Source organism: Syzygium oleosum, unplaced genomic scaffold (assembly GCF_021117445.2).
Source record: "Syzygium oleosum isolate NSW1041296 unplaced genomic scaffold, Sole_v2.1 Sole_v2.15, whole genome shotgun sequence".
Classification (NCBI taxonomy): Eukaryota; Viridiplantae; Streptophyta; class Magnoliopsida; order Myrtales; family Myrtaceae; genus Syzygium; species Syzygium oleosum.
In genome coordinates this window covers 4,966,908-4,992,380 of record NW_026607499.1, presented here as the reverse complement: position 1 = coordinate 4,992,380, position 25,473 = coordinate 4,966,908, and the positions used below count along the sequence as shown (strand labels likewise).

Sequence of the window (25,473 nt, the reverse complement as noted above, 5' to 3'; positions counted from 1 at the left end):
GAACAGACTTACCTCAACCCATCTCGGTCAATATCGCGCAAACAATGTGTAGCTTGTCTAGAATAGAAAGTACAGCAATGTGTTTTGATAGACCCCTTCAGGGACGAATGATTCTACTCTTGGCCAAAGAGTAAATTTTTCTAGAACATGCATTCTCATTCCAAGTACGCGCCTGAATTGCGTGTATAGGACGGCAAAGATACAAAAGTCAACAGTACAGTCCTACAGCCTAAGAAGAGAAGGAGGAGGAGGAATCACTGCAAATTTCCTCGAAATCTCACTTCAAATAAATTAACAGAACACCCTAAAATCCTACAGAGTCCAAACTCCCCGAGAGTTTTCAGCATCCGCAGATCCCCGTCGTCATGTTAAAGCAGTAACCCACGAGGACCGCCAACACAAGCCCATCCGAAACCGAATAACTTCAGACAACAAGTGATTTCCCAATTCAATCGTGTTCGTTCAGCGCACCCATGATCATCCTAAAGGAACAGACAACGAATACATTAATTCAATCTTATATTAAATAAGGTAACTTTAAGCTCCTTTTGGTAAGGATAAAGTAAATTGTTGAAAGGTGGAAGCTAGTGATGATACCAAAATATGGAGAGGAAGAGCAACAAAATCAGATAACCCAGTTTGAAAAGCCGCTGTTTCTTTTCCCACCTGAGCATGTTGTATATCTCCGTGACATCAACAAGGTGCTGCCTTTGCATGTACCTACAAAAGGAATAAGATGAGAAGCTATTGCTTGAATCGTACTGTAGTATCAAGAGATCTCACAACACTCGATACACTGAAGTGGCAGTAGACTCCATCCTTAAGGTTGTGTTTTTGATAAGAATGCATAACAAGAGAGCGACATTTTCGAGCCTGATAATCCTTTTGGCAGCTAAATTGATTTTCACAACTTCTTAAAGCCCATACTAATCGTTTCATGAGAGAACTCTAGTGTTTGACACCTGATACCCAGCAAAATGTTCACAAATATCCCTGAAATCTCCCCTAATGTTCTGAGTAGTGAATGAGGACATTCCAAACGCACAGAAGTCTCAGTCATGTGCATAACTAAACATAGAACCTCTCTCTCAGATGGAACATAATTCTCTGCAAGCGTCAAAGGTATCTATATCTTGTTTATGCATGCAAACCTGATCATACCCGAGCGCTTGGAAGCCTAAACAGAATTAAATAAATTTCTTAAACTGGTTTTGAAAGCAAGAACATGCATAAATTCATTCATCAAACAAAAAGTTATGGAGCTTATGGCGGAGTGGATTGAACGAGAAAACTTACAATTGCACGTTGTGGTATAGATATGGAACACATAACAGGGACATAAACCAATGCCCTGTTACGAGATAGAAGAAGCATAGCACTCCTTGTCCAATATACTCTGGCATCACCACTCTGTTTATACGCGATGAGGAATCATAAGGATTTATGTAATCAAACTCCAGATCTGCCAAGCACATGAGCTGCAGGCAATCCAATAAAAGATGTGAATTTTAGAACTTGAAAAGACAGCCAAGCACGCACCAAGTAGCTGCATATGTAGCATCCAGATGCCATGAAGAAGATATGAGTGAAACTAAGTATATGAACTGTAACTTTCTATGCGGAGGAACTGTTTTAGAACCTTAACACCCCAATCTTCTATCGGACTGTCACACAGGGTAAGCAAGCAAAGTGTATAACTAGGCTCATGGAATTAAGGCATATTGAATAGCTGAGAGATGCTATCCTGACCTAATCCTCCTACCACATAACAAACCCAAATTTCCGAAGCCAAGAGTGCTTTGTGAAGCAATGAACTTAAGGTTGCCTTCTCCAATTCATGCAATTTGAAGGACCATACAATGTCATGACCGTAAAAGACAGCACCCGAACTTGGATGCTCAAATTCACATCAATCGGATTTCAGTATACAGTCCTAGCTCGAAAAGATGCACGGAAACCTCAAAACAATTAAAACTGCAAGTGGGTAAAGCTTATAAAGCTATTCCCTCAATCCAGTTACAAACATAAAAACAGGATCAATGTTCAATGAAATTCTCTCTGGAAAAAAAAAAAAAAAAAAAAAAAAAAAAAGGAGGCACTTTGCTCGTGTTTTGTCAGCAAAACTCTCTGCTTTTCAATCACATTACAGAACTATTGCCTTAAAGCTTTCTGACCCATCTCTCCATTCACAAATACAGCTTCAAGGAGCTAAACCCATCTTAATTCCTTATCATATACTCATCGATTGAACTTGTCAGCCAGTTTGATCCTCCAGGAGAGGAGGAGGAAAACCGCATTCCAGATACTGTACTAGCAGTGTTCAAGGTGTAATAAACTGAAAATTAAATAGCTCCCCAAACGTTCTCTTCGCTCTTCACTACAGCTGATACAAAGTTCCCAGAAATTCTCGATTAAAAATCGAAACTTTAGTACGGAGAAGGCCAAAAAACAAAGGAGAAAGGAAGGTAGGGTTTAGGGCTTTGACCTGGAAGACGATGACGACGAGCAGAGCTATGATGATGAAGAAAGCCCCGAGCCATGCGTAGAGATCCCACATCTCACGCGCTGTAATCTGCGCTCTCCGTCTCGAGCTCGATCACTCCGTCTCTCTCTCTCTCTCTCTCTCTCTGAGACCCGGGCAGCAGAGAAACAGAGGAGGAGGAGGAGGAGGAGGAGGAGAGTGCAAGATAGCAACCCGAGCCGACAGAGGCCTGTCGATGCGCCGGCGGGGGTGTGCAACGCGCACTCGTCTTGCTCTCCTCTTCGGGGCATCCGACGTGGAATGTCAAAGTCAAAGTCAAACAGTGTCAGCGGAGAGACGTGGAAAAGGTAAGGTGGGACTCGAAATCATAGGGCTATATATGTGGGCTTAGGGCCTTTTCATCTGTTTCGAAGTATTGTGGAGTTGGTCGTGAAAGAAGAGGCAAAGGAGTAGTTTCACTTTCCTTTCATTGGGCTACCTAAATCACAAGATCAAAGCATGTTCTAAGCTTGTATTATCGATGTATGATATCATTTGTGAAATTAATATCGGAATTTTATCGATATACACGCCCGTGTATAAGAATCGAATGGACATAGGCTGCGTTTGATTCTCGGGATTTTTGACCAGATGTAGTGAGATGGATAATGTGTGTGTGATCTCGTAATCTTTGCGTATCTACGTCGTCGATAAAATGTTGGAAGCATGATAAAATTTCAAAGGAAGGGCAAAAACGATAGTGGACACGAAACGCTAAACATTCATGCACTTGTTAAATATTCGATGATGACGGGAGGAGCGGCTCCTTATCGTAGACCGTCTTTAGCTCGTCAAAGCCCACCCCTCGATCCGCGTGGTCCATTGTCCGTTGGCTTCAAATGCAGTAGCCGATTGGATTGCGAAGACCCAACGAATCGGCTCTCTTGCACAAAACTGGCTTTTGTTCCCCAGCAAGCCCTTTCAGACCGTTTTCGTAAATGAATCAAATTGTTTCTTCGACAAAAAAAAAAAAAAACAAATTCGATGACGGTGTAAAGAATTGCACGATAAATTTCTAGGGTAAAAGTATCTTTTCATTATGTGGGGAAAAGAAATATACTTTCCAATTGCCACAATATGAACATTTGATCAAATGGGATCTGAAGATCGTATACATGAGCTGATGCAGGCAATTTGAAGTGCTCAAAGAAGAAGAATTCCAAAGAAGGCGATATGAATGGGGAAATGAAGCAAGCGGATGAACATTGCTGTCTTTGTGTTTCAATAAATGTATGTATCGCCATGGTCTTCATTGTGTCGCGCTCTAGTGATCATTGGAAACAAATGAAGAACCTCCAAAGCTTAGGCGTCCTCCGGATGATTTTCCCGATTCTTCGGGCGACGAAAGTCGGCGCTAAGAGGAGAGAAGGCGGGATCGACGGAGGGGTCGATTTCGCGGACACGACTTCTGGAACCAAAGAAGCAGAGTCTTCACCTGCACCGTGACCATTGCTGCTTCTCCGCAGATAGAAGCTTCTGCTACCAACATCTCCAATCAGTTCTGATTTGTCCAGACCTGCATATTAAGGGGAACAAAAACGCAGATCATGTCACTGGCTTTTCTTTATTTACCCAACAATCTGTTGGTAGAAAGCAGCATATCTACTTCATAATGCCAAATGATCTCAAATCTTGACCGGTTAAACGAGGTTTTGGCTCGCGTCTCTGAAATATTTCGTGGCTCCAGAAACTATTTTAGCTCAAAGTAGATTCACTCGATGTTAAGACGAATGCAGTGGTACGAGGACGAGTTTCTCGAAATGCACTTCAATGGCGACGTACCGTGGAGGCTGAAGTGAGAGGGGTGCAACTCGAACGAAGCCGGGGCGGCGTGATGGGGCAGCAGCTTAGGAGCCCGGCCTTCGCGGCCGTAGCGGTCCATGACAAGCCGGATGGTGTCCTCCACGCTGGACCCCAGCCTGACCATGGCCCTTATAGGCCCCGGGCTTCCTTCCACCGTCACGTTCACCACCACCTTCGCGTCTCCCTTCGGTCCCTACACTCCCACACGAATCCATCCAATCCAGTTCAGTCCTCAGGATCAATACCTCTCCGACAGCAGTAACATCAGAGGCTTTCTGCCCACATGCGATTGAAGTAGCCGCAAAATCAGACTACTAGAAAAGTCTGACTGGGACAAAAGCCAATCACGTGTCTCGTTTTGCGCCATAGACTGATGCAATATCAGTCTTCTTTTCTGACTGTTAGGGACTAGTCTCTTATCAATTAGGTGGGCAATCCCACATTAAAAAGCTATAGGCCCTTGGAAGGTACGGACGGCCTAACCATGCCTTTCGGCCCCATTACTCGGCGTGTACCCGCCAAGCTCGTGATCAGGTCTGATCGAATGTCGCGACTGGTCGAAGGGATCCAAAGAAAGAAAAGGGAAGACGATCGCGGGGTAATTCACCAACAGTTCTTTTTCGTATTACTTGGGATGGCTTCCATCCGAATCCTTGGGCTTAACTAGATTCCTCCTAAATTATTTAGATGGATACTTGATTTCCAGTTAAATAATGATCAGGCATGATGGAACGTGCCGTGTTTCAAGAACTCGAAGGTCAAACTTGATAATGGTAGCAAAAAAACATACAAGACCACAAAATTTTACCTCGTAATTCGGTGGAGGAGATGTCATACCCAGCAGAGAAGAAGACGACGACGACGCTGCTGCTGCCGGAGCCGCCGCGTTGACATCCGTGCACGTCTCATGCCTGGACACACTTCCTCCGCGGTTTGACCTCCTGCTGATGCTCCTCCCGACACCATCCTCGACCGAGCCAAATCTCCCCAGCCTCGGCTCCGAGGACGACCTTTTCAGAAGGCCCTCGGCGGCCGGTTTCGGCTGCCTGTTGACCGATGATCGGCGAGGCGGCGGGTAACTCCGAGGGGAAGGCGATGGCAGGTGGTGGGAATCGGGTTTCCTGGTGCCGGACGGGGGGACTCGCCGCGGGCGCGTCCGAGTCCTCTGCGACATTAGATCGAGACGAGATCGTGCCTAATGGAATTGTGTCAAAGGAAGAGAAGACGGAGGGAGGAAGGGAGGAAGAGAAAGGTAGTTGGCGTGGGAGTTTGCTTGTGAAAGCAAGTCTCTCTCTCTCTCTCTCTCTCTGTCGTTGCCTAATTGCTTTCGGAAGTTTGCCTTGATCAACTGTTTTCGGAGACCCGGTTGTCCACGATTTTACAAATCTTAAGAAGCGATCCGACAAGCAAAACTTCCGCGTGATTCTTAACTTATGGAAAAAGGATTATCGGGTTCACGCTCGCAGCCTCCCTTAATCGAGGAAAAATTACCGAAAAAGTCTTAAAAACATATTGTATTTGTGTCAATTGAGTCATCAACGTTTTTATTTAGCCAACTAAATCCTAAATCTTTTGACGATTTGCCAATTTAGTCCTTTCGGTAGTTTTTGGACAGAAATCGTTGACATGGACGCCGACAGTGTCACGTAGAACAGTTAGTGTGCACGTCAGCGATTTCTCATGACTAAACCGGCAAATTGTTAAAAGGTTTAGGATTAAATTAATCAAATTGAAAGGTTTATAACTAAATTGGTGTGAGTGTAATAAGTTTAGGACAATTTATTGGTAATTTCTCCCCTCTTCTCCATAAAGCAACATAAAATTATTATTTTTTTTTTGAAAAAAAGAAGAGGCTGCAATCATAGCCCGAATAGTTGCAATTTCACTTTCTTGATATGCGGCATGACGTAGAGCATCGTGGTCCAGACACATACATACATATTTATCAAAATTATCTAATCTCTTGTCCTCCTTATTAATATTACTTTAGTAGGTCGGCCAGAAATCAGAATTAACTATTTCATTTTTCAGTGCGCAACTCGGAAAAACTAATTCTGACGACGATTCAATAGATTAGGTGCATCTGCTATCTGCTCTCAGATTACTACTATTAAGAAGATTTTGCAAGTTGACCCATCATTTTTTTCCCTAAAAATTTTAATAAATCGTTACGAAAATAGGCTTGCTCTCTTCCTGATGCTACGACACTTGACACTTTACACGCTCCTTTCTACACGAGTCCGTGCCGTACGCGTGAGATGCGAGGTATGGATGTAATCACGTCGAACGGATAACCAAAAAAACGATATGAAAAGAGTAACAAACAAAAAAATAAATGGAAAAGGGAGAGCGTCGGGATCGGAACGTGTAGCGCGTGCTCCGACTACCGTGTTATGCGAACCGTTTTTTACCAGAGCGAATCTAAAAACCTGCGAGGACACGAATGTGTATGTCGCGATATGCTGGAGACGAAATCACACCAACAAAATGGCTTTTCGAGCTATTATTACTTAACGACGACATCAAATGGCATTTGATCACGAAGGATCGCGCCAACAAGCATGCTCGATCTTGGGGGCCTGCGTACGATGTTGTAGGCCCAAGCCCAACGCACGATTTTGTAAGATGGGCCTTTGTCTGGGCCAACCTCGAGCCTCGATAGGATCCCTCGAGAATCCTCCCCACCAAGAAATGACATTTTGGTACTAAAAAAAAATTCTAATTAAACCCTTTTTGCTCGCTCCGTTTGTTTCGTCAAAAATTAATAATTTAAATTTTTTTTTACCCAGTTTCGATTATCGTCATCGCTTATAAAAACAAGTAGATAGAAAATATTTTCAGTTAACCCTTTTTTTTAAAAAAAAGATATAAATAACCGAGATTAGGGAACAAACCAAAACCCGGTGATGTCAGGATTTTAAGTTGGCCGTTGATTGTTCAAAGGATGGTATCGCTTGTTCCAACATCTAATAAGAAATCACGAAACAAACGAAACCGGTGACGTGAGGATTTTTCAGTTGGTTGTTGATCGTTCAGTGGATGGTGACGCTTGTTCCAACATCCGATAAGAAATCACAACGTCAATCAATAACATTTCCCAGTATATATATCCAACGTTGCTTGAATCCTTATACTACTTCGGATGCATGGTTCTCTTTGGTATCGTGGCTTCTGCTCAAAATTTTTATTGGGTGTTGAAACAAGCAAGTCATAGTTGATATCAAATCAGAATTTTTAGCAATGCGAGACGCACCAAAACATTGTTACCGCCGGTCTCTTACTAACGTCGGGGGGCGATTTCTCATCAAAAGTCGAAAAAGGGGCAATCGAGAATTGAATTACCGACGACTAATGAAAAAACATCGCATCGTGTCGTACGAGGGTCGCAGTAAGTTTAATACTTCTTTAGTTGTCTCGACATCGATTAGATTGATATTGCAAACAGAGTTTGAGTACACTTGCCGTCGTTCTTTTAAAGTTTAAGGGTTCATCTCAGATCCGCCGGGGCCGCGCGGACCACGACCGGTCGAAGAAGTTCTGTCGTTGTCCGCCCTAAAGAATTCGATGCCGTGCACCACCCTACCTCTGTTCTTGATTGGTACTTCTGCTTGCGAGAGAGTCCCACACCAAGCTCCATGCCAAAAGAAATAAAATAAAATGGAAGCATACTTTACAGGGGGAAAGAAATCTGTGCATAGAGGGGATAAAAGCCGCAAAAAATCTCTGTTCACTGTAATATATTTATTCTGAATTTTTTTTTTGTTATATCAAAAATCCTAAATTATGCTTACCACGACAATATCAAAAACCCCAGACTTATACGGATGTAACATATTTACCTTCCGTCGAGGCTTCATTAGATGATACTCTAGCCAAAATGGCGTCATTTTTATTTCACTTAAGCCATGTGAGATTTTCGACCAAAAAAAAAGTCATGTACTTGCCATGTCGATACCGTTTGCCTTGCATCATCCATATAGGTAGAATATTAACGAAAGGTAAACGTGTCGCACATGTACAAATTTAGAAGTTTAGGGTGAATGTATTTCAGTCGAGGCAGTTTGAGGTTTTTGGAGATATTTTTCTTAAAATAGCGAAAAATCCGGAAGTTTTGCTTATCTAATAAATTCTGAAATTTTTTATTTTATGAATAGTAGTTAATTGCACCAATTATTGATATAGTATCTGAAGATTCCCTCAAGCTGAAGACAGCATCTCAAGTGCTGTACACTTTTTTTGTCCGATTAACAAGGCGTGTCGGAGATGTCATCAGCCCTGAACTCCCACGAAAAAAGAAAGACATTTCTCCGCTGTCCCTTGCATGATCTGCCCTTCGAGCCAAATCCACCACCGCTGAAAAAAAACAAGAGTCAAAATATTCATCGAGTTCGCTTGACCGGACACCTCTTCTTAAGATTGAGTTTCCATTGCATTCTCGAGCACGAAAAACCGTCACTTGACCGTCTAAAACAGATTGTAACTTTTGGAGATCTTTTTGGGTACATGTTTATCGATTTACTTTGTTACGTGGGGGCGAGTTGTTGTGGCGGCCTCGGCTCTTTTAATTTAGATGGCGTGGCGAGAGATGCAAAATTCTAAGCTAGGGGAAGCGAGTTGAAAAGGCTCTTTCGCGAAATCTCTAACAGAAGGGGGGGATAAACCCGGATTTCACGTGAGATTTCAAACAATGTCCTCGTCTTGACGTGAAGGAGCAAACTTCGTTATTCTTTTTTCTTTTTTTCATTTTATTTGCCTCCCGCAAGACGTATCGGTAATGTTGTCTTAGATAAATGCGAAAGACGGTGAATTTCCGATAGGATTCATGATTCATTACAGTCCGCTCCGATGGAAACCCTGTTATCGGGATACAGTGCCCGGACTCTAATTGCCCTCGCTCGGCCTGCGTACGGAGCGAAGGGACGGACATGATTCAAGCCTTGAGATGATAGTTGACATGTGACTGATACGAAAGAGACGATTTGGAGAGGAAGAGGACGAGAATAGAATCGTATTGCTATTATTTAACGCTAAAAGAAACCGTGTTCCTAACTTCCTATGGGTGGACCAAGAATAGTAAACTGCTTATCACTTTTTAGAAAACACACTACACGTTAGATTACCTTTTGAAAATCATGCAAAAGCTAGGTGTCTAAATTCGGATAGGTCAATCCCGTTTCCGGATCGTGTATCTAGGCTTTTCGAGAGAAGAAGGCTTTTTTTTTTTAGTAATCGAGGTGTCCGGATCAGAAGGCTTTATAAAGTACAAGTAGGGAAAATTACCAAAAAGTCCTAAACCTATTATGTAATTGTGTCGATTCACCATCCAGCCACTTTTTGCCGGTCCGACGGGCGTGAACGTTGGCCGGCTGACATGGCAATATTTTAATAATTTATTTCTTTCAAATTTTTTTTACTTTTTTCTCTCTTTCTTTTTTTTTTTTTCTATCTTTTTCCCCGATCGTCGGTCCGGCAACCGAGCTAGAGGCTGAGGCCGGCTAGCTCGACCTCGCCCACCGATGGTGAGGCCGGCGAGCTCAACCTCGCCCACCGATGGCGAGGCCGCCTAGATCTAGCGAGACCTCACCCATCGACGGCGAGGCCGCCCGGATCTGGCGAGACCTCTCCTTGGCCGGTCGAGGTCGAACCTCGCCATGGCCGGGCAAGCTCGACCTCATCCACCAATGGCGAGGCCACTTAGATATGGTGAGACCTCTTCGTCAGTGGGCGAGGTTGAGCTCGCCCGGCCATGGCAAGGCTCGACCTCGCCCGGCGACGGCAAGGCTCGCCCTCGCCAATGCTGGCGAGGGCCAACCTCGCCCATGGCCGACGAGTTCCACCTTGCCGGCCTCAGCCTCTGGCCCGGTCGCCAGACCTGCAACCGGGTAAGAAGATAGAAAAAAAAAAAGAAAGAGAGAAAAAAAAAAGTCAAAAAAATTCGAAAAAAAATAAAAAAAATTAAAATATTGCCATGTCACCCGGCCAGCGTCCACATCAGCGCCGCCCGGCCAAAAGTGGCCGGATGGACTGAATTGACACAATTGCAAAAGGTTTAGGATTGAATTAGCCAAAAAATAGGTTTAGGATTGAATTGGCACGATTGAAATAGGTTTAAGACTTTTTTAGTAATTTTCCCGGTACAAGTGATAGCGGACAACTGTACTAAAGTCCATACACATTTTGTCGAAAATGAAATAAGTGCAATCAAGCCTTAAACGTTTTGAATCCAATGTAATGGATTTCTTTGGACGACGTGTGAGCCAAATTTGCCAATATAGCATGCTGAAAAATCTGACATGACTTTTTCTTTTGTTGTTTTGAACAAATGTGATATAAACGTGGCGTTGATGTGTCGCCGGTTCAGAAAATAAGCCAAATATAAAAGTAAGAAAAATAATAACAAAACAACTAAAATTGGGGAACAACAAATAAAAAGGAAAATGATTTAGAAAAGAAAAAATAAACCTAATGGAGAGAAAGAGAGAGCTGTAGCCGAGGGTGGAGGGATTGTGCGGCGATGGCCTGTGAGCCCTCGGCTAGATCTGTGCGAGGGGTTGCAAGCCCTCATTGGGTGTAGCTCCATTGCTAGCCACCACCATAGGAGGGCTTACAAGGGTCGCCAACCTGCACTGGTAACTTGACAACGACAACAAATGGTGGGCATGATAATCATTCTATTTTTGGGGCGGATCTATTTTTCTGTTTTCGAGAACGGGTTTTGAACAAAAATCCATTTGGTAACGCAATTTCATTTTTCTATTTTTTGAATAAATTTTTAGTCCAGAAATATGTCAGAAATATGTTTAAAACAGAAATGAGAGTAGTAAAATTTCTCTTCTTATCTATTTCCGAAACAAAAAGGGAAATAAAAATGCTTCTCATCACTCGCATCCCATCGCCGCCTCCGGCCGGCCACTGCCCGTCGATGAATGGAAAATAGCATAAGAGGGAGATATTTAAAAAGGCTTACTAAACGAATATCTGTTCTGGGAAGAGAAATTTTGTGTCGTTATCAAACGGGAACTCGTCCAGGGATTGGCCAAAAATCTATTCCACTAAACGACCGAAACCGGTACCATTCTCTCTTTTTCTCTCTTTGACTTCTTTTCTTTTAGGGGATTTTCCGTTTGGTGTTCGAAAAAAAAAAATCAACCTATGATTTTTGTTTTCAATATTTTACTTTCTTCTAACATGGCTCCGCATCACCGTCTCATTAGATAAAAAAAAAATTGCGAACAAACAAAAAAAAAAGCACCGGGTCGAATCTTTGGTACGCAACATCAGCAAAACTGGACAGATTAACACCGAAAGGACTCGATTGCACCAGTTCAAAACTCGATGGCAGGTCGAACATCCAAAGGCATCGCTACTGTCTACCGACTACAGGGAGCGCGACAAGAATCGGGATGCCAAAATCCTTTTTTTCCCTATAAACATACGAGAGACAGACAGACAGATAGGCAGACATCGCCGCACGAGGGGGAGGGGGGAGAGGCACGTGCGACGTGAACCGGGTGACGGATGATCCGATCCGATCCGATCCGATCCGAGAGCACACGAGCACACGTTAAAAAAAAGAAGAGAAAATCAAACGGCCGAGGACCTCATCCCGTTGTCCGTATATGCGCGGCTCGTAGTGTGTGTGAGCCCCACATTCAAAAAACTCGGCCGCACCACTCGCCGCCAGCTCATCAAATCCCACCCTCCATTTCTAGCCGCCACCACCTCGCACCTCCCCATCCATCCCTCCCTCTCCGCCACTCGCTCTCCCGCCGCCGCCGCCGCGCCCCCCCTCCGGCCGAAGCAATGCTGCCCTACCGGACGATCGCCGACGCCGAGGCGGCGCTCGGCCGCGGCCTCACCCGCGCCGAGGCCCTCTGGCTCGGCTACTCCGCCGCCAAGTCCGATTACTTCCTCTACTGCCACAACATCCTCTTCCTCTTCCTCATCTTCTCCCTCGTCCCGCTCCCCACCGTCCTCCTGGAGCTCGCCCGCCGCCCCGCCGGCTTCGACCGCTTCAAGATCCAGCCCAAGGTCCGCCTCTCCTCCGCCGAGATTTTCAAGTGCTACAGGGACGTCATGAAGATGTTCTTCCTCGTCGTCGGCCCGTTGCAGCTCGTCTCGTACCCGACCGTGAAGGTGAGTCGAGGTCCCGCCGGATGCCCGCTCCCGAGGCTCTTTCTTCTAGGAATTGGATTCGTGTGGATTGAGCGTTATTTACATGGCATCGTAGAAATCTGGATTTCGATCATTGCTCTTGAAGAAATCGTCGCGTTTTTGGGCCCGTGTAGGCGATTGTCGTTTGTCCTGATTTTCGACTTTTTAAGCTTTATTTCTATGCGATTGATTACTTCGACATGCAAAATTTACGCCGCCTGCCTCTTCGCCGACATGCAAAATTTGCTCTTTTTCCTCCTTGCGATTTGCATTTGGCTAGGCATTTTCATGTTGTGTTACCCACGTCTGATTTCATTTGGATTTTCCGAGATTTCCGGCCATTTTGGTTTTGCTCTGATTTTCTATGTTGTAATCAGTCCGAGTTTGTGTAATCACGGATCGATGCCTCTTCCTTACCTCAATCTCTACGCTGGCGCACGCAGAGATTGAGATGTTCTTGTTTGTCTTTTTTTTTTTTTTGGTAACCGAGATGTTCTTGTTTGTCGATACGTTACAAAGTAAAATTTTTTTTTTTTCTCTTTTGTGTATGTATAGATGATTGGGATCAGGACAGGATTGCCATTGCCATCATTCTGGGAGATTGCGGCGCAGCTCTTGGTCTATTTCATGATTGAGGATTACACCAACTACTGGATGCACAGATGGTTGCACTGCAAATGGGGGTACGAGAAGATCCACAGGGTTCACCATGAGTACACTGCTCCGATTGGTTTTGCGGCGCCATACGCGCACTGGGCTGAGGTTCTCATCCTGGGAATTCCTTCTTTTCTCGGGCCTGCAATTGTTCCTGGGCACATGATCACACTGTGGTTGTGGATTGCTTTGCGGCAGATTGAGGCCATCGATACTCACAGCGGGTATGCATCCTTTACCAGGCCATTTCACTGTAATCATTGTGCTTTCAGGGGTTGTCCTTTTTATCTTTTGCTGTTCAGTTCTCTTTATAACATGAATAAAGGTATGGACAAGTGGGACGGAATGATGACACCTTTAGAAGTCCTCGGCTCCTTTTCTTCATTTTGAAAGAATTCTCTATAAAGTGGTTAAATTTGAGGAATCTTCCCACGTTGGCGGCCTTTAATTGTTGGAAAATCGTATCAACACGTCTCTCTTGGGAGGCTTTGCAATTCACGTTGCACTACTCTCACCTTGTTGCTATCAAAATAATAACTTCGGACCGATAACACGATATATTGTTTTCCATTAAATGGGGACAAAAGTCAAAAAGTCTCGACTCATAGCAGGTTCGTGTGGTGTCAAATTCGAGTTTCTCTACATAAATTTATTTAGGCTCTAATCATGTTCTTGGTGTTGTGTCAAAAATTGCCACCATGAAATTCTACTTGGAATGTTAACTTCCTTTTGCCTCCTAAGAGCTTTTTTTTAACTCTCTGTTTTAGATGTAACCCAGTGGATGAGTTTGGAATATTTTTAATATCGCATTTGATTATGCTTTATTAGTACAGCTTCTCTGTGACATTGGATAGGTTATTGGAAAAGTCTTAAAGTAGTTGTACAGAACTATGAGTTGCAGGTAAAGACGAAGAAACATTAACTTAGAGAAAAGAAAAGGGTGTACTATGTAGTCTACGGATGTACTTCAGGTTGATTTCCACTCTAAAGAAAAGCTAGCGCCAGGGAACATGATCCTCTGTCCATTTGCCAAAGTTCGGTCCATTCGAAAACTATACCTCACGATGTTGAAGTCTGGTATACTTTGATGAGTACGGCAAAAGAGATTGAGTACATTCAAATTCATGATTAACATTAAGTGACACATTCTGACAGCATACCTTCAATGACTTATAGTCTTATGCATCTCGAGCAATATGAGCTATATGCACGGGACTGTTTCCAATTCAGAGCAAGCATCTGCTTGATGCTCTCCTTGTGAAATGTTTGTGAAATTCAGTCCATAATTCTTAAAAGTTGTTGCCTCATAGATTTCTTTTTTTTCTTAAAGAAAAAGTAGTAGTATGAAGGTAGACAAGCTTTTAATGAAATCTAGCAAGATCTTGTATGTTGAACTTGAATGGTGCATAAGAACAAATGATTTGCTTATCTTTTCTCTTTTTGCAATAAAGAGGTTTTGCTATCTGATTGCTGCCTTTTTCTTGCCGAATCATGAATGGAGTCCAACCGTCCAAGTGGTTACTCATCTGCATGTTGCCATTTGATAGAGATATTGTCTCTGAATATTGTGGTTTTTGGTAAATGCGTCCACTTGTCTGATTATTGACCTTTGGTGGAGCATCTGGGATGTTGTTTGAGTAGAGCTTTGAAGAAATTATGTCGTCAGTGAAGATCTTCCTGACATTTGCTGTATTTTAATCTCTTAACTATGAATGTCATGTATGAGTTCTTTTCTTTTGCTTATACCTTTTTGTCTTCCGTGCAATTTTTAGTAGATGTGGAGCTTCATGTGCACATTAGATTGTATTAGTATTGTAAACAGCGTAAAAAGTTTATGACAGTAGGTCTTAAGACAATTGCTACTCTCTCTCTCTCTCTCTCTCTCATACACGTGCGTACGCATGTGTGAGCTGCATGTGCCAGCTGCGTGTGCCTGATTTTTAAGCTGTTTATTTATCCCACAGAATAATCCTCATTAAGCCGCGTCTCTTGCGAATTAACATTTTATGCACCGATGAATTTATCTATACCGTTTTCTCATTACAGGAGACTGTCAAATAAGGGTTCCCATCTTTAATTTAACCCCGCATGGAAATTTCTCTGATCACTGGAGACATTTGACTGCAAAGCAAAAAACAAATTTCATTATAACTTTTTGTGTCCCCGAGTTCTTCAGGGAGGAGTATTGGCCAATAACCACTCTCTAATTCACGGTTCTATTGTCTGAATCGAAGTTCTCATGATACTGTTAGTGCTTAATCCGACTAATGTGCTGTTGCACAGGTATGACTTGCCCTGGAGTCCTGCGAAGTACATTCCATTTTATGGTGGCGCAGACCATCATGATTACCATCACTATGTGGGCGGTTTAAGTCACAGCAACTTTGCTTCAGTATTTACCTATTGTGACTTCCTCTATGGAACTGATAAGGTTAAGCATTTGTAGTTTGACAGTACCTGTTGTGTTGTCTGTTAAACAATTGATTTGCTGATTTCAATTCGGTGATGTTCACCAGGGCTATCGGTATCAGAAGAAACTCCTCGAGAAGGTAAACACTTTGTTGCTTCTTCTTCAATAGCTTTATCATCGTAAATAATATCATCTTCGTGAAGTACACATAAGTACATTAGGGGTAAATATTACCCGGTATTTCTCTTGTTTGAAGCCCTCAGATTATTAGCTACCAAGATTGTATCATATGACACTCAAAATCAAGTTATTTCTCTTGTCTGGATCAGATGAAGGAGGAATTGAGAAGTGGCGATTCTACTCGAGATCTTAAAGCTGACTAAATCAGAAGAAGCGGGGTGTTCGTTCTTAGTGGTGGTCCCTTTTTGCATCGACCGCTTATCATTTTCCCAAGACCGCTGCAGTCGAGCCAGCATCTCATGCGAATCCAGCTAAGTAGAGCCAATCGTGGGTTAGGTGGTGATTATTAACTTGGTCAGTGTCTTAAAATGTGTAATTTTTGGTCAGCTTGAGAGGGGATGCCAAACTATGTGGGGGACTGAAGAAGACTTAAGTTTCTGTCTGACATTAAAAAAAAAAAACAGAAACGGTGTTCATTAAGGGCATTGTCGTTCGTTCAGCCTCGAAATTTTGGTCCTCGTGCACGTGAGTTCTGCTTCTCGTGATAATACTTCGATGTACAGCTTCTGAATGAGAAAGTAATCTCGTGCTTTGACGAGCCGTATTGTGTTTCGCGGATCTTCTGATCCATATGGACAGCAAAGCTTTGTGGACTGACGTGAGATGGATTCTGTCTTTTTGTTTACGCAAAAAGATGAAACAAAGATACAATTGAAATGATCGAAAAGATAAGATCCCAGTCACGGATCCCCCTGGCCATAATGTATGACGCCGATGAGCGACTTGAATTGTCTTCCTGTCCATCGTGCTTGCGTCCACGAGGTGTCATTTCGTTCTCGAAAAGGAGAGGTCGACCTGTTCCTACGTTCTTGGCGACGACGACAGCGACTGGGAGGAATCATGTCCATATTTTTAAATTCATCGCTGTCGTCGTTTGGTTGATCTACTTGATCGAGACATAGGTAAGGTCCAAATGTCGTGATAGACGACGTTTGCCGACCAGCCCGTCTAGCTCAGTCGGTAGAGCGCAAGGCTCTTAACCTTGTGGTCGTGGGTTCGAGCCCCACGGTGGGCGCCTCTCTCTTTTTGCCACCCGATAGAAATCAATCGGCCTTGTTTCTTGGGCTTCCACTTCTCAAATCTGGCCCAACATGTCCATGCAAAGCATTCACATCTTCGTCACCTTCCAAAATAGCTCTTCGGCTCATGTATCAAACATCAATCCTCCTTTTCTTAATCATCATCAAGTGACATTTTCCGTAATGGGTTTTATGATTATAGTCTCTCTCTGTTTTTCATTTCTTCCTAATTCTCCCTTGAGCTCAAACAAGTCCTGGGGACCGATCTGATAAGATCATGGACCCGGGCCGGTGTTTAACACGAAACTAGAAAACTTAGATGTCGCCGAGGAAATGCTTTCACTTTCTCGTTCTAGGGAGGACCGAGAGGAGCAAAAGCTCCGCCGGAGATGTCCCCCCACAATTGCCTCATTCGTTCAATTAGGGCTTTTGTGCACTGCCAGATGCAACCATAATATCGAAAGCGTCCCCTCGCGCATGAAAAGGCTCCGTCGCCTAGAGACTCGCCGACCAAGCGTTCTGTTGACTCGACCGTAAAGCCGGATTGCCTATCCCCGCTTCTTTCCCCGTTCGATGGCTTGACTCGGCTCACGACTCGAACCAACCCTTCAAGAGAATCAACGAACGGCATCCAATTAACAAGTCCTAGAGTAAAAAATCTCTGCCAGAAAAAAAAGAAGAAAAGTAATCGAACGCGCATTCATCCGTTCTTCAAGTATGGAGTACATAGTGCCGTCGAAGTAGTTGTCGTTTTCCACAGGGGGAAAAGTCCACAGTGTTGAATGTTGATGCTGACGGGAGGCTAAAACTTCGGGCCTCCTCGTTCGACCAATGAGGTTAAAATCCGAGTGATTTCCAAGTGGGAAAATACATGCGAATTGAATATAAAAAGGTGAAAAAATGGAAAAGGAAAGGCCCTCCCTAATATTCTTCACCAAACGTGGGGTCAGCAATTATGGGACTTTTGATCTAATTATGACCAGCTGTTTTTTCTTGGGGTAAGGTGGTTTTCTTTTGTAATCCCACCGACGGCTGGCTAATTTCCCTCTTTCCCCTTTTTTTCCCCCCCTCCCACTTTTTCTAAAGGAGCGTGCGTAAATAGCATAAAGTAATGGGTCATTATTCGATGGTCGTATTTTTCACTTTGAGGGATTTCTTTTGGTAGTTTGCAAAATAAGCAATTGAAAAAAAACAAAAACAAAAATAATTGGGTTTCTCCGATCGGCCGCCGCCGTGCGCTCGGCGGCCGTCCGGCGGCATCTCCCCCGGCCCAAATACCTAATGGGCCCGGCCACCCACCCATTGCCCGACCCTGATTTCATTGTGTGTGTGTGTGTGTGGGTGATCTGCCCGAAAAAGGGGCGTTGTGACAGGCAGCCCAAGACAAATTGGAAGTTGCTTGGACTGTCGAAAAAGAGGGAGGAGATTTATATATTTGTAGAGCTTTCTCAAAATGTTTGGTGAAAATTTCCTTATTGCTACTAATGCTAATGGCATGATTTGTTTTCTAGACGATATTGTTACTTTGAAGATAGCACGAATCCAAAAAAACCCCGTAGTCTCGTACGATCCACTATCAACTTGATTGAGACATGATGACGATAAATCTATATACAATCTCATTCTTTTACTTCATTTGTAAAGTTATTTTCCTCGGATGACTCGTAGGAGGTCGCTAGGGCCTTTACTCCACCCAACATGGGTATTGTGATCGGACCTAGCGAGAACATCTATCTACACAGATTTGATTGCGAGGATCTAGAACTTTCGGAGAGTTCCGATAATTAATAGCTTCTATTAAGGACGGGTTGTACCGAGGACGGAGTACAAATGAAGCAAAATCCTAATGCTCCTAAAAACAATAGAGCGTGCCGTATGAGGAGATACAAATACGAACTCGAGATATGCTTAGCACACACCTATTGAATATTTTGAAATCGAGTACGTCAAGAAAAGCTCTTATGGTTTACCAGAATTATTGGGTTGGTATTGGATGCTCAATTACTTTAATTCACGGAATTATTATGTGCTCTAGGTTACCTTTATTCATTATCCTTCAATTCCAACCACCCCACCCCCTCCTCTTTCCCCTAAAAAATCACTAAAATTTCAATTTTCAGTTGCTTTTGCTTGCAAGAATAAGAAGATAAACGACACTCGATAGGTGAATGAGCGACACATGCAGCCTATGATATATTACGCGTTTCCTCGCTTCGCTTTGACAATGCTCGCTCCTTAAGTAGAAATCTCTTCGAACACCGAGTCTTGAAACCCTAGCACTTCGAAATTTCTTGTTCCATACATGGCATACGTGGAAAACAAAAAGGGTCGCGCAGATTATGAACCAGAGATAGATCACCTCCTAAATAATGCAAGTATTGAGTTTAGAGAGAGAGTTGATTTTTTTTGGGGGGGTGTGTATTAACTAGGGCAAATCAAAAGGGTATTGCTTGAGGACAAAGACAAGGTCAAGAGCATCTCTTTTAAAGGGATAATAAGCAACAGCTAACAGCTAACTAATGTACTTTTGTCCTCTCAACCGTGTAGCTTCCCATTGGTTCCGGCAGCCTCAAGCAATTCATTCCCACCATTTTCCCCATTTATAAATAACACCACTCAACAATAATCATGCTGAAAGTTTAAAAAAAATGTGTCTCTTCGCCTATTTTCAACTCCACGGAAAATGGGTCATTGTGGTTATATCAAAAGCTGTCCTCTAGATTGCTTGAATTTCGAGTTCTGTGAATTTCTAGGTCGCACTTCACGTTCGAACATTGGAAAGTTGCTCGAGTAGATCTGATGTTTAAGCCCGAGCCAAAAAAAGTCAGAGGAAGGTACTTCAGAGTGCGATGTAATTTGACGGTGGGAAACTTGGGATTGAATATAGCCGAATTCGTGCAAAATTTCATACCCGACACGAAGAGCAATGTTTGTGGGGGACGTGGGTTCGTGACGAGCGGGCATGATCAGCATCCGAGCAAACAAGATGTAAGCCAGCAATGAATTCCTGAGCCGGTTCAAGACCATAATGTAATTCCTTCTAAGAGTCTTTCTTTCTATATCAATGGGTTTTCGTGACATTTTCGAGCACCCGACTAATCCTAAATCTGTTACTATAGTCTCTCCATCCCATATATACCGAGTAATTACCAGAGTCATATAGATTAGATCTCCTAGGGTTGATCCCATAAGAATGCGCAAATATGCTAATTTAAACCAAGTCTTAAGCGAGGAGGACAAACACGCTTATCACTTGAGCAACCCCTTAGAAATAATTCCTTTCTCGACGCATTTTGCCAAGCTTTTCTGTAAAGAATTTTCCCGCATTATAATGTCCTAGGATTTTCATACGTACGCTCTTTTATCCCGCATTATATGCTCTTTTTTCCATCATACAGTTTAAGTTTTTTTGGGACATATAGTGGATATGACATATATGAAGTGAAACGAACTCCTCCTTTCTTGCTTCCTTTTCTTTTTCTTTCTCGGATCATACTTCGAAACCTTCGGAAAGGCTCGATTGCTTTTATCCTCAATGTATGCAAACAACCAAAGTTTCTGGGTAACCACTTCGTCCATGAATACTTCACGGGTTAGGCTTGAGAAATATTCCACCACGGAATCGTTGATGTCATTAAAACCGACCTTGTTCAAAGTACAACTCGTGTATCGTCAAAAAAAGTCCCAAAAAACAATAAAAAGAAAGAAGAAGAAGGCTCGTGCCGTACATGTTAGTAGTCCATATTGCTTTTGAGTTGAGTAAATTGCACTCTAGGATATAAAGAAATGGTGTCCCTATTATTGGAAAGTAATCAACTAACTAGGTTAGTCCTAATTTGGTGAACATCGATAATCTTTGAATGCTACATATTCCAAGTTACTTCACGAGTTATAGGTACGATTCCACCTCTGATGAGTGAATAACATCACATATAAATACAGTAATCTCGTGATTAATGTATATAATCGATAATCAAGTTATGATAGCTGAATCTATATTGCGTGCTATGGAGCCCATGATACTAAGTGTGCAAATGACAACAATGCTTACTCTACGAAGGCCTTGATCCCAACGCTCTTGATATGATTTCCCTACACTGGGTCAAAACCCTAGCTACCTGTGGATATGATCTGATTCAAAGGAGAGTTTCAGAAGGTAGGACGTTGCAACCCTCAACGCAATCGTTTCTCATGCTCATGCATGCGAAGTCATGAAGTTGGAGATGGCGGGTCATGGTGTCCGAAGCTATGACGGGTCTGAGATGAACAAAGGTTTATCAATCAGTATGAATTCATGATCATTTGGAAACTCTAATCTATCTACGCTGCTTGATTAGCAACAATAAAATGATGCTAGACACAAATTTGACATTTTACGGTTCTATGAGAGAGAGTGAGTCGTTGGTTGTTTACATAGCTTTGGTTGTGGAGAAGATTTTCTCTCTTCTTTGTGTAATTCTGCATCTAACATATGTTCTGTCTTAATAGAAAAAATGACTACTATATGCATTTATGTTTTGAACTCATTTAATATCATAGAACTAAAGAATCTACGGTATTTAGTACATACGATAAACCTATCAAATTCTAGGAAGAACACGACAAGACAAGGGAAAGTATTAAAAGGTAACAAGACAGTTTTACTTTGTTTTACCCCTTGCATGCGACGTGTCAAGATATGAGAGGGAAAACAAAAACGATTATTTTATGTAGTTGGGTCATAATCAGGACATATATATATATAAATCCTCAGAAACCCTAGTCTCCTTCGTATGCCCGATTTTTCACAACTCACAATCTCTAAAACGAAGAGGGCACACATTGCAAAACCCTAAGAATGAGGTATTTTTGTTGACCTTACCGTTCTATATTTGAAATTTTTTCGACATATTCAAATAAAGCCATTCGCAATTGTATGTAATTTTTGCATGTTATATCCAAATTATGAAAAAAAAAAGTGATAAGCGGAATTCAGAATAATTTGATAAACGCAGGCAAAACATGCCATCAACTCGTGGTTTCTAAGTGTGGGGAACACAAAGCATGATGATACTGAATTTAGGGGACATTGCTTGAAACCGAGTTTATATCAGGAAAAACCGAATATATCTCCCCTTTTCTTGACTTTATTTGTTGCAACGATTACGATGTTTTCCTTATGCCCTGCCCCCACCAAAAGAAGAGAATTCTTTCAATAAGGCAATCCTTTTTCTCCCCTCAATTCGATCAAGTTTCACGCTCACATGTATCACTTTCCAAGAACTGTAGTTTCGGATTTATATCTGCAACTTAACTTGGGGATGTAATGGTTGGTTCAGAGAAATGCTTCGCCTGTTGAAAATTTAATTAGATGGTACCGCAGCATGCCATATCATATTCGAAATCAATATTTTTATGGACCCAAACACTCTAAAAAACATAATACCCTTCCTAGATGTCCTCGTGAGTTATTAGCATGCGTCTTATGTGCAGATAGCCGCATATTTTACTGCGAATCATTTTCAAAAACATGCATATTCCATGCCCTAGGTCAAACACGACCGACGGTGCTCGCATAAGTTAAGAGGTAAAATATATACCATCGATAAAAAGCAAGATCTCCTAAACTAGTGCACCCGACATTATAAAATCAGCCATTCACTACTGCACATCTAATACTATAGTTTTCTAACAGTATACTTCAACATCCAATGGAATGGCTTCTCGATTCAGTTTATTTATGCAATGTGACGTGTGGTTGATGGGGGTGCAACGGAGGCGAAATATTTTAAGGGATGGGACACATAGGAAGTGTTAAAAAGATGTGGCCACGGTCTGTGTATCAATATTTTTTAGTGATAAACGTCATTATGTGCTCCACTTAATAGGATATAGAAAAAAGATCAATTAGTTGGAACCCTAATTAGTCAAGCAAACCACCCAGATCCTTTGTATTAACCGACGCAAAGATGGGGAATTATAAAAAGATACGAACACATATATTATATGGTCGTGATTTTATGTGTGGCGAAGTTTTTTTTCTTTCTTTTTTTCTTTCTAGGGTTTGTTGGTTCAGTTGAAAAGAGAAAGAACAACAACGGACAAAGGACTTTTTCAAGCAAGTGCTTTAATATGGGATTAGAGAAAAGAAATCTAGAAAACCCTTAGTGTGGGTGTGGGGGCATGAAAGTAATCGAAAAGGACAAGGGCAAAGCTTTCCTTTGATTTGTCGATGTTGCTTCTAAGATCTACCCAAACGATTTCCTATGCTATTTTCTGCTGGAGCAAAAGAGCAAAGAAGCTAATCCCACTCCTTTTCTTCTTTCCACTCCTGTGGACGTACCTCTCATCTCTTTAGAAAGATATGCCTCGTGCTATGATTTTCTTGGCGAATATATCGAAGAATGAGAAAAGCTTACATGCAATCATCAACGATGTATGAAACCTGTTACCCTAATGTCACGGATCAAAGTGACGTGGGGATTCTCCTGTACTCACGTACCCTTAAACGTCGGGATGAAGAATGAGCGATGCAGGAGGGATGAAACAACTGGTTTATAGGAGTGGCATTAGGGCGTTTGTGTTAGGAATTCTAAAATTGAACGATTATAACTCTAGGAGCTCTTAAAGCAGGGTTAGCCTCTCGTGCACAAACTGATCGGGAGCTGATGTTGCTCTCCTAATGAGGCCATGGCAGGCCGAAACCAATTGTTGCGCCTAAAGTGTTCTGTGCGTCTCGCTTGAGGCACTGATGCCAAGTTAAACTGGGCGTGGTAGATTCGATACAAGGATGCTATTTGCCATACTATTTTTTGGAACAACTATAGAATGAAGGCTGGCCTAATGTCATCTCGACTCGTTAGGCGCCGCTCGAGCTATTCCTCGATCAAGGAACTGCCGACATATGACACTAACGTGAACGTGATTTCATCAGCTATTGGATCTCTTCAAGTTCAAAATCCATAATCTTGAAAGTTGTCAATCAAGTTCATATAAATTTATGAAAACGAAGAGACACGATAGAGCTGGTGATATCGCAGGAGCACCGTAAGTATCATCACCTTATTGCATAAAAATCTTTTTGTTTTCCCTTCATACGAGGATTTTCTTCGCGCATGCCTTACTGTCGTTGTTCGTTTAACCTTTTAAATGCAACACCCGTTTGTTTGAAGAAAGACTGTTTTCCGGAAAATTTGTTATTCGACTTTCCAGTGTTTGGATGACGGAAAACGTTTTTCATGGATTGAAAATAATAAGTTTAAATTGGGAGAAAATGACTTCGCTTTTTAGGCAGGAAGGAAATCACTTTCCCTAAACCACAAAACAAATGAAAATTAACTATTTTTCTTGAATTTTTTTTTAAAGTTTTAGTGAAACAAACACATATTTAGTATGTGTTGAAATGCATGTGTGAGTTGCGCTAGAAAAGAGTCTCACTTTGGAGAATTGGTGTGGTGTAGAGTAATTAATATATCCTAATTGGCTCATAACTCATTGGCTTAAGTTTTTGAGTAAAAGTGGGTCTAACTGGATACGTTGACGGGTTTGGATTTGGGCTTCCTCTTGGCGATCTCTCCTGGCGAAGATATTGGGCTTTTGTTGCGCGCTCTCAATAAATGGTATCAGAGCCAATGGTAAATTGATGGGCTCTCCAATCTATTTTGGTATTTGGTGAATATCTTAAGGAAGGGATCTGGTTTCGGGTGGTGGGCGTTGTGGTGTAGCACTGCAAGCTCGATGGACGTTAATGGAGATTCAAGTTGAGACATCTTGATGCAGAAGAATACATGGATCAAGGGAGAGCAAACCTAACACTGAGCTCACATATGAGGGGGAGATTGTTGAGATGCGCGTATGAGTTATGTTACTGAAGCAATTAATATATATCCTAGTTGGCTCATAACTCATCGACTTAAGTTTTTGAATAAAAGTTTATCCAACTGGATATGTTGACGGGTTCGAACTTGGGCTCCCTTCTTGATGACCTCCTCCTCCGGCAAAGGTATCGGGTTCTTATTGCGCGCTCCCAAACGTACGCGCATCCATGCATAGGGACTGTCACCAACTCAAATTTCCCAATCTGGATTAGTTAGCTTTTATCGATGATAATCAAGGGACCCAAAACTTTAAAAAAAAAAATAAAGAGAGAGAGAGAGAGAGAGAGAGAGGCCATCTGAAATTTGGTGCTTTGTACTATCCCTACGTAAACGAGAGGGGGAGGGGGAGCCTTTGTAAAAGTGAGTGAGAGGCAGTTTGATATTAGCTGGCAAATTGGAAAGTCTCGCGTATCCGACGGGTCGTTCCCAATTCCCATTTTCGTGTCTCCCCCCCATTTTTCTCCTCTAAACTATGTTCACGTATGCATGGTCTCACACGCTTTATCACGTTTTCCCATTGCTCATGTAATCCAATTCTCCCCCCACCCCCAAAAAAAAAAAACAGGGGGGAAAAGAAAAATGATGGAAACATAGGATCGAACGGTCGCGTACGTACGGGCCCGCGACGGAAATCGCTAGGATGTCGTGTCGTCGGCGTCGCAAACCAGTCACTTTCGATCCGGCAGAGTCGCAGGGCGCGGAGCGATACCGGTAGAGAAAGCTTACCTAGAGCCTCGCGATGCCCCGTCGAGCATCAGCAGTCGACGGCGGGATGGCCATCTTCGCCTCGATCCGTAATGGGTCCAGCTCGACGCG

The 25,473-nt window shown here is 42.7% G+C and overlaps 3 protein-coding genes and 1 non-coding gene across 4 annotated transcripts; 2 read left to right on the top strand and 2 right to left on the bottom strand.

Annotated features, from left to right (window-relative positions):
- Positions 1-82: 82 nt before the first annotated feature.
- On the bottom strand, positions 83-2,683 carry LOC115687858 (protein cornichon homolog 4-like). Its single transcript, XM_030613555.2, has 4 exons — positions 2,486-2,683; positions 1,297-1,478; positions 598-720; positions 83-482 (listed from the first exon to the last, which is right to left on the bottom strand). The coding sequence occupies exons 1-4, from the start codon at positions 2,555-2,557 to the stop codon at positions 449-451; spliced, it is 411 nt and encodes a 136-aa protein (XP_030469415.1). The 5' UTR covers positions 2,558-2,683; the 3' UTR covers positions 83-448.
- An 850-nt stretch (positions 2,684-3,533) lies between these two features.
- Positions 3,534-5,685, bottom strand: LOC115687787 (uncharacterized protein At4g22758-like). The gene is made up of 3 exons (XM_030613454.2): positions 5,133-5,685; positions 4,304-4,517; positions 3,534-4,037 (listed from the first exon to the last, which is right to left on the bottom strand). The coding sequence occupies exons 1-3, from the start codon at positions 5,496-5,498 to the stop codon at positions 3,793-3,795; spliced, it is 825 nt and encodes a 274-aa protein (XP_030469314.2). The 5' UTR covers positions 5,499-5,685; the 3' UTR covers positions 3,534-3,792.
- A 6,361-nt stretch (positions 5,686-12,046) lies between these two features.
- On the top strand, positions 12,047-16,202 carry LOC115687837 (methylsterol monooxygenase 1-1-like). The gene is made up of 5 exons (XM_030613519.2): positions 12,047-12,460; positions 13,034-13,356; positions 15,416-15,563; positions 15,649-15,681; positions 15,872-16,202. The coding sequence occupies exons 1-5, from the start codon at positions 12,128-12,130 to the stop codon at positions 15,923-15,925; spliced, it is 891 nt and encodes a 296-aa protein (XP_030469379.1). The 5' UTR covers positions 12,047-12,127; the 3' UTR covers positions 15,926-16,202.
- A 522-nt stretch (positions 16,203-16,724) lies between these two features.
- Positions 16,725-16,797, top strand: TRNAK-CUU (transfer RNA lysine (anticodon CUU)). The gene has a single exon. It is a non-coding gene; the product is annotated as a tRNA-Lys (tRNA).
- The last annotated feature ends 8,676 nt before the right edge of the window (positions 16,798-25,473 follow it).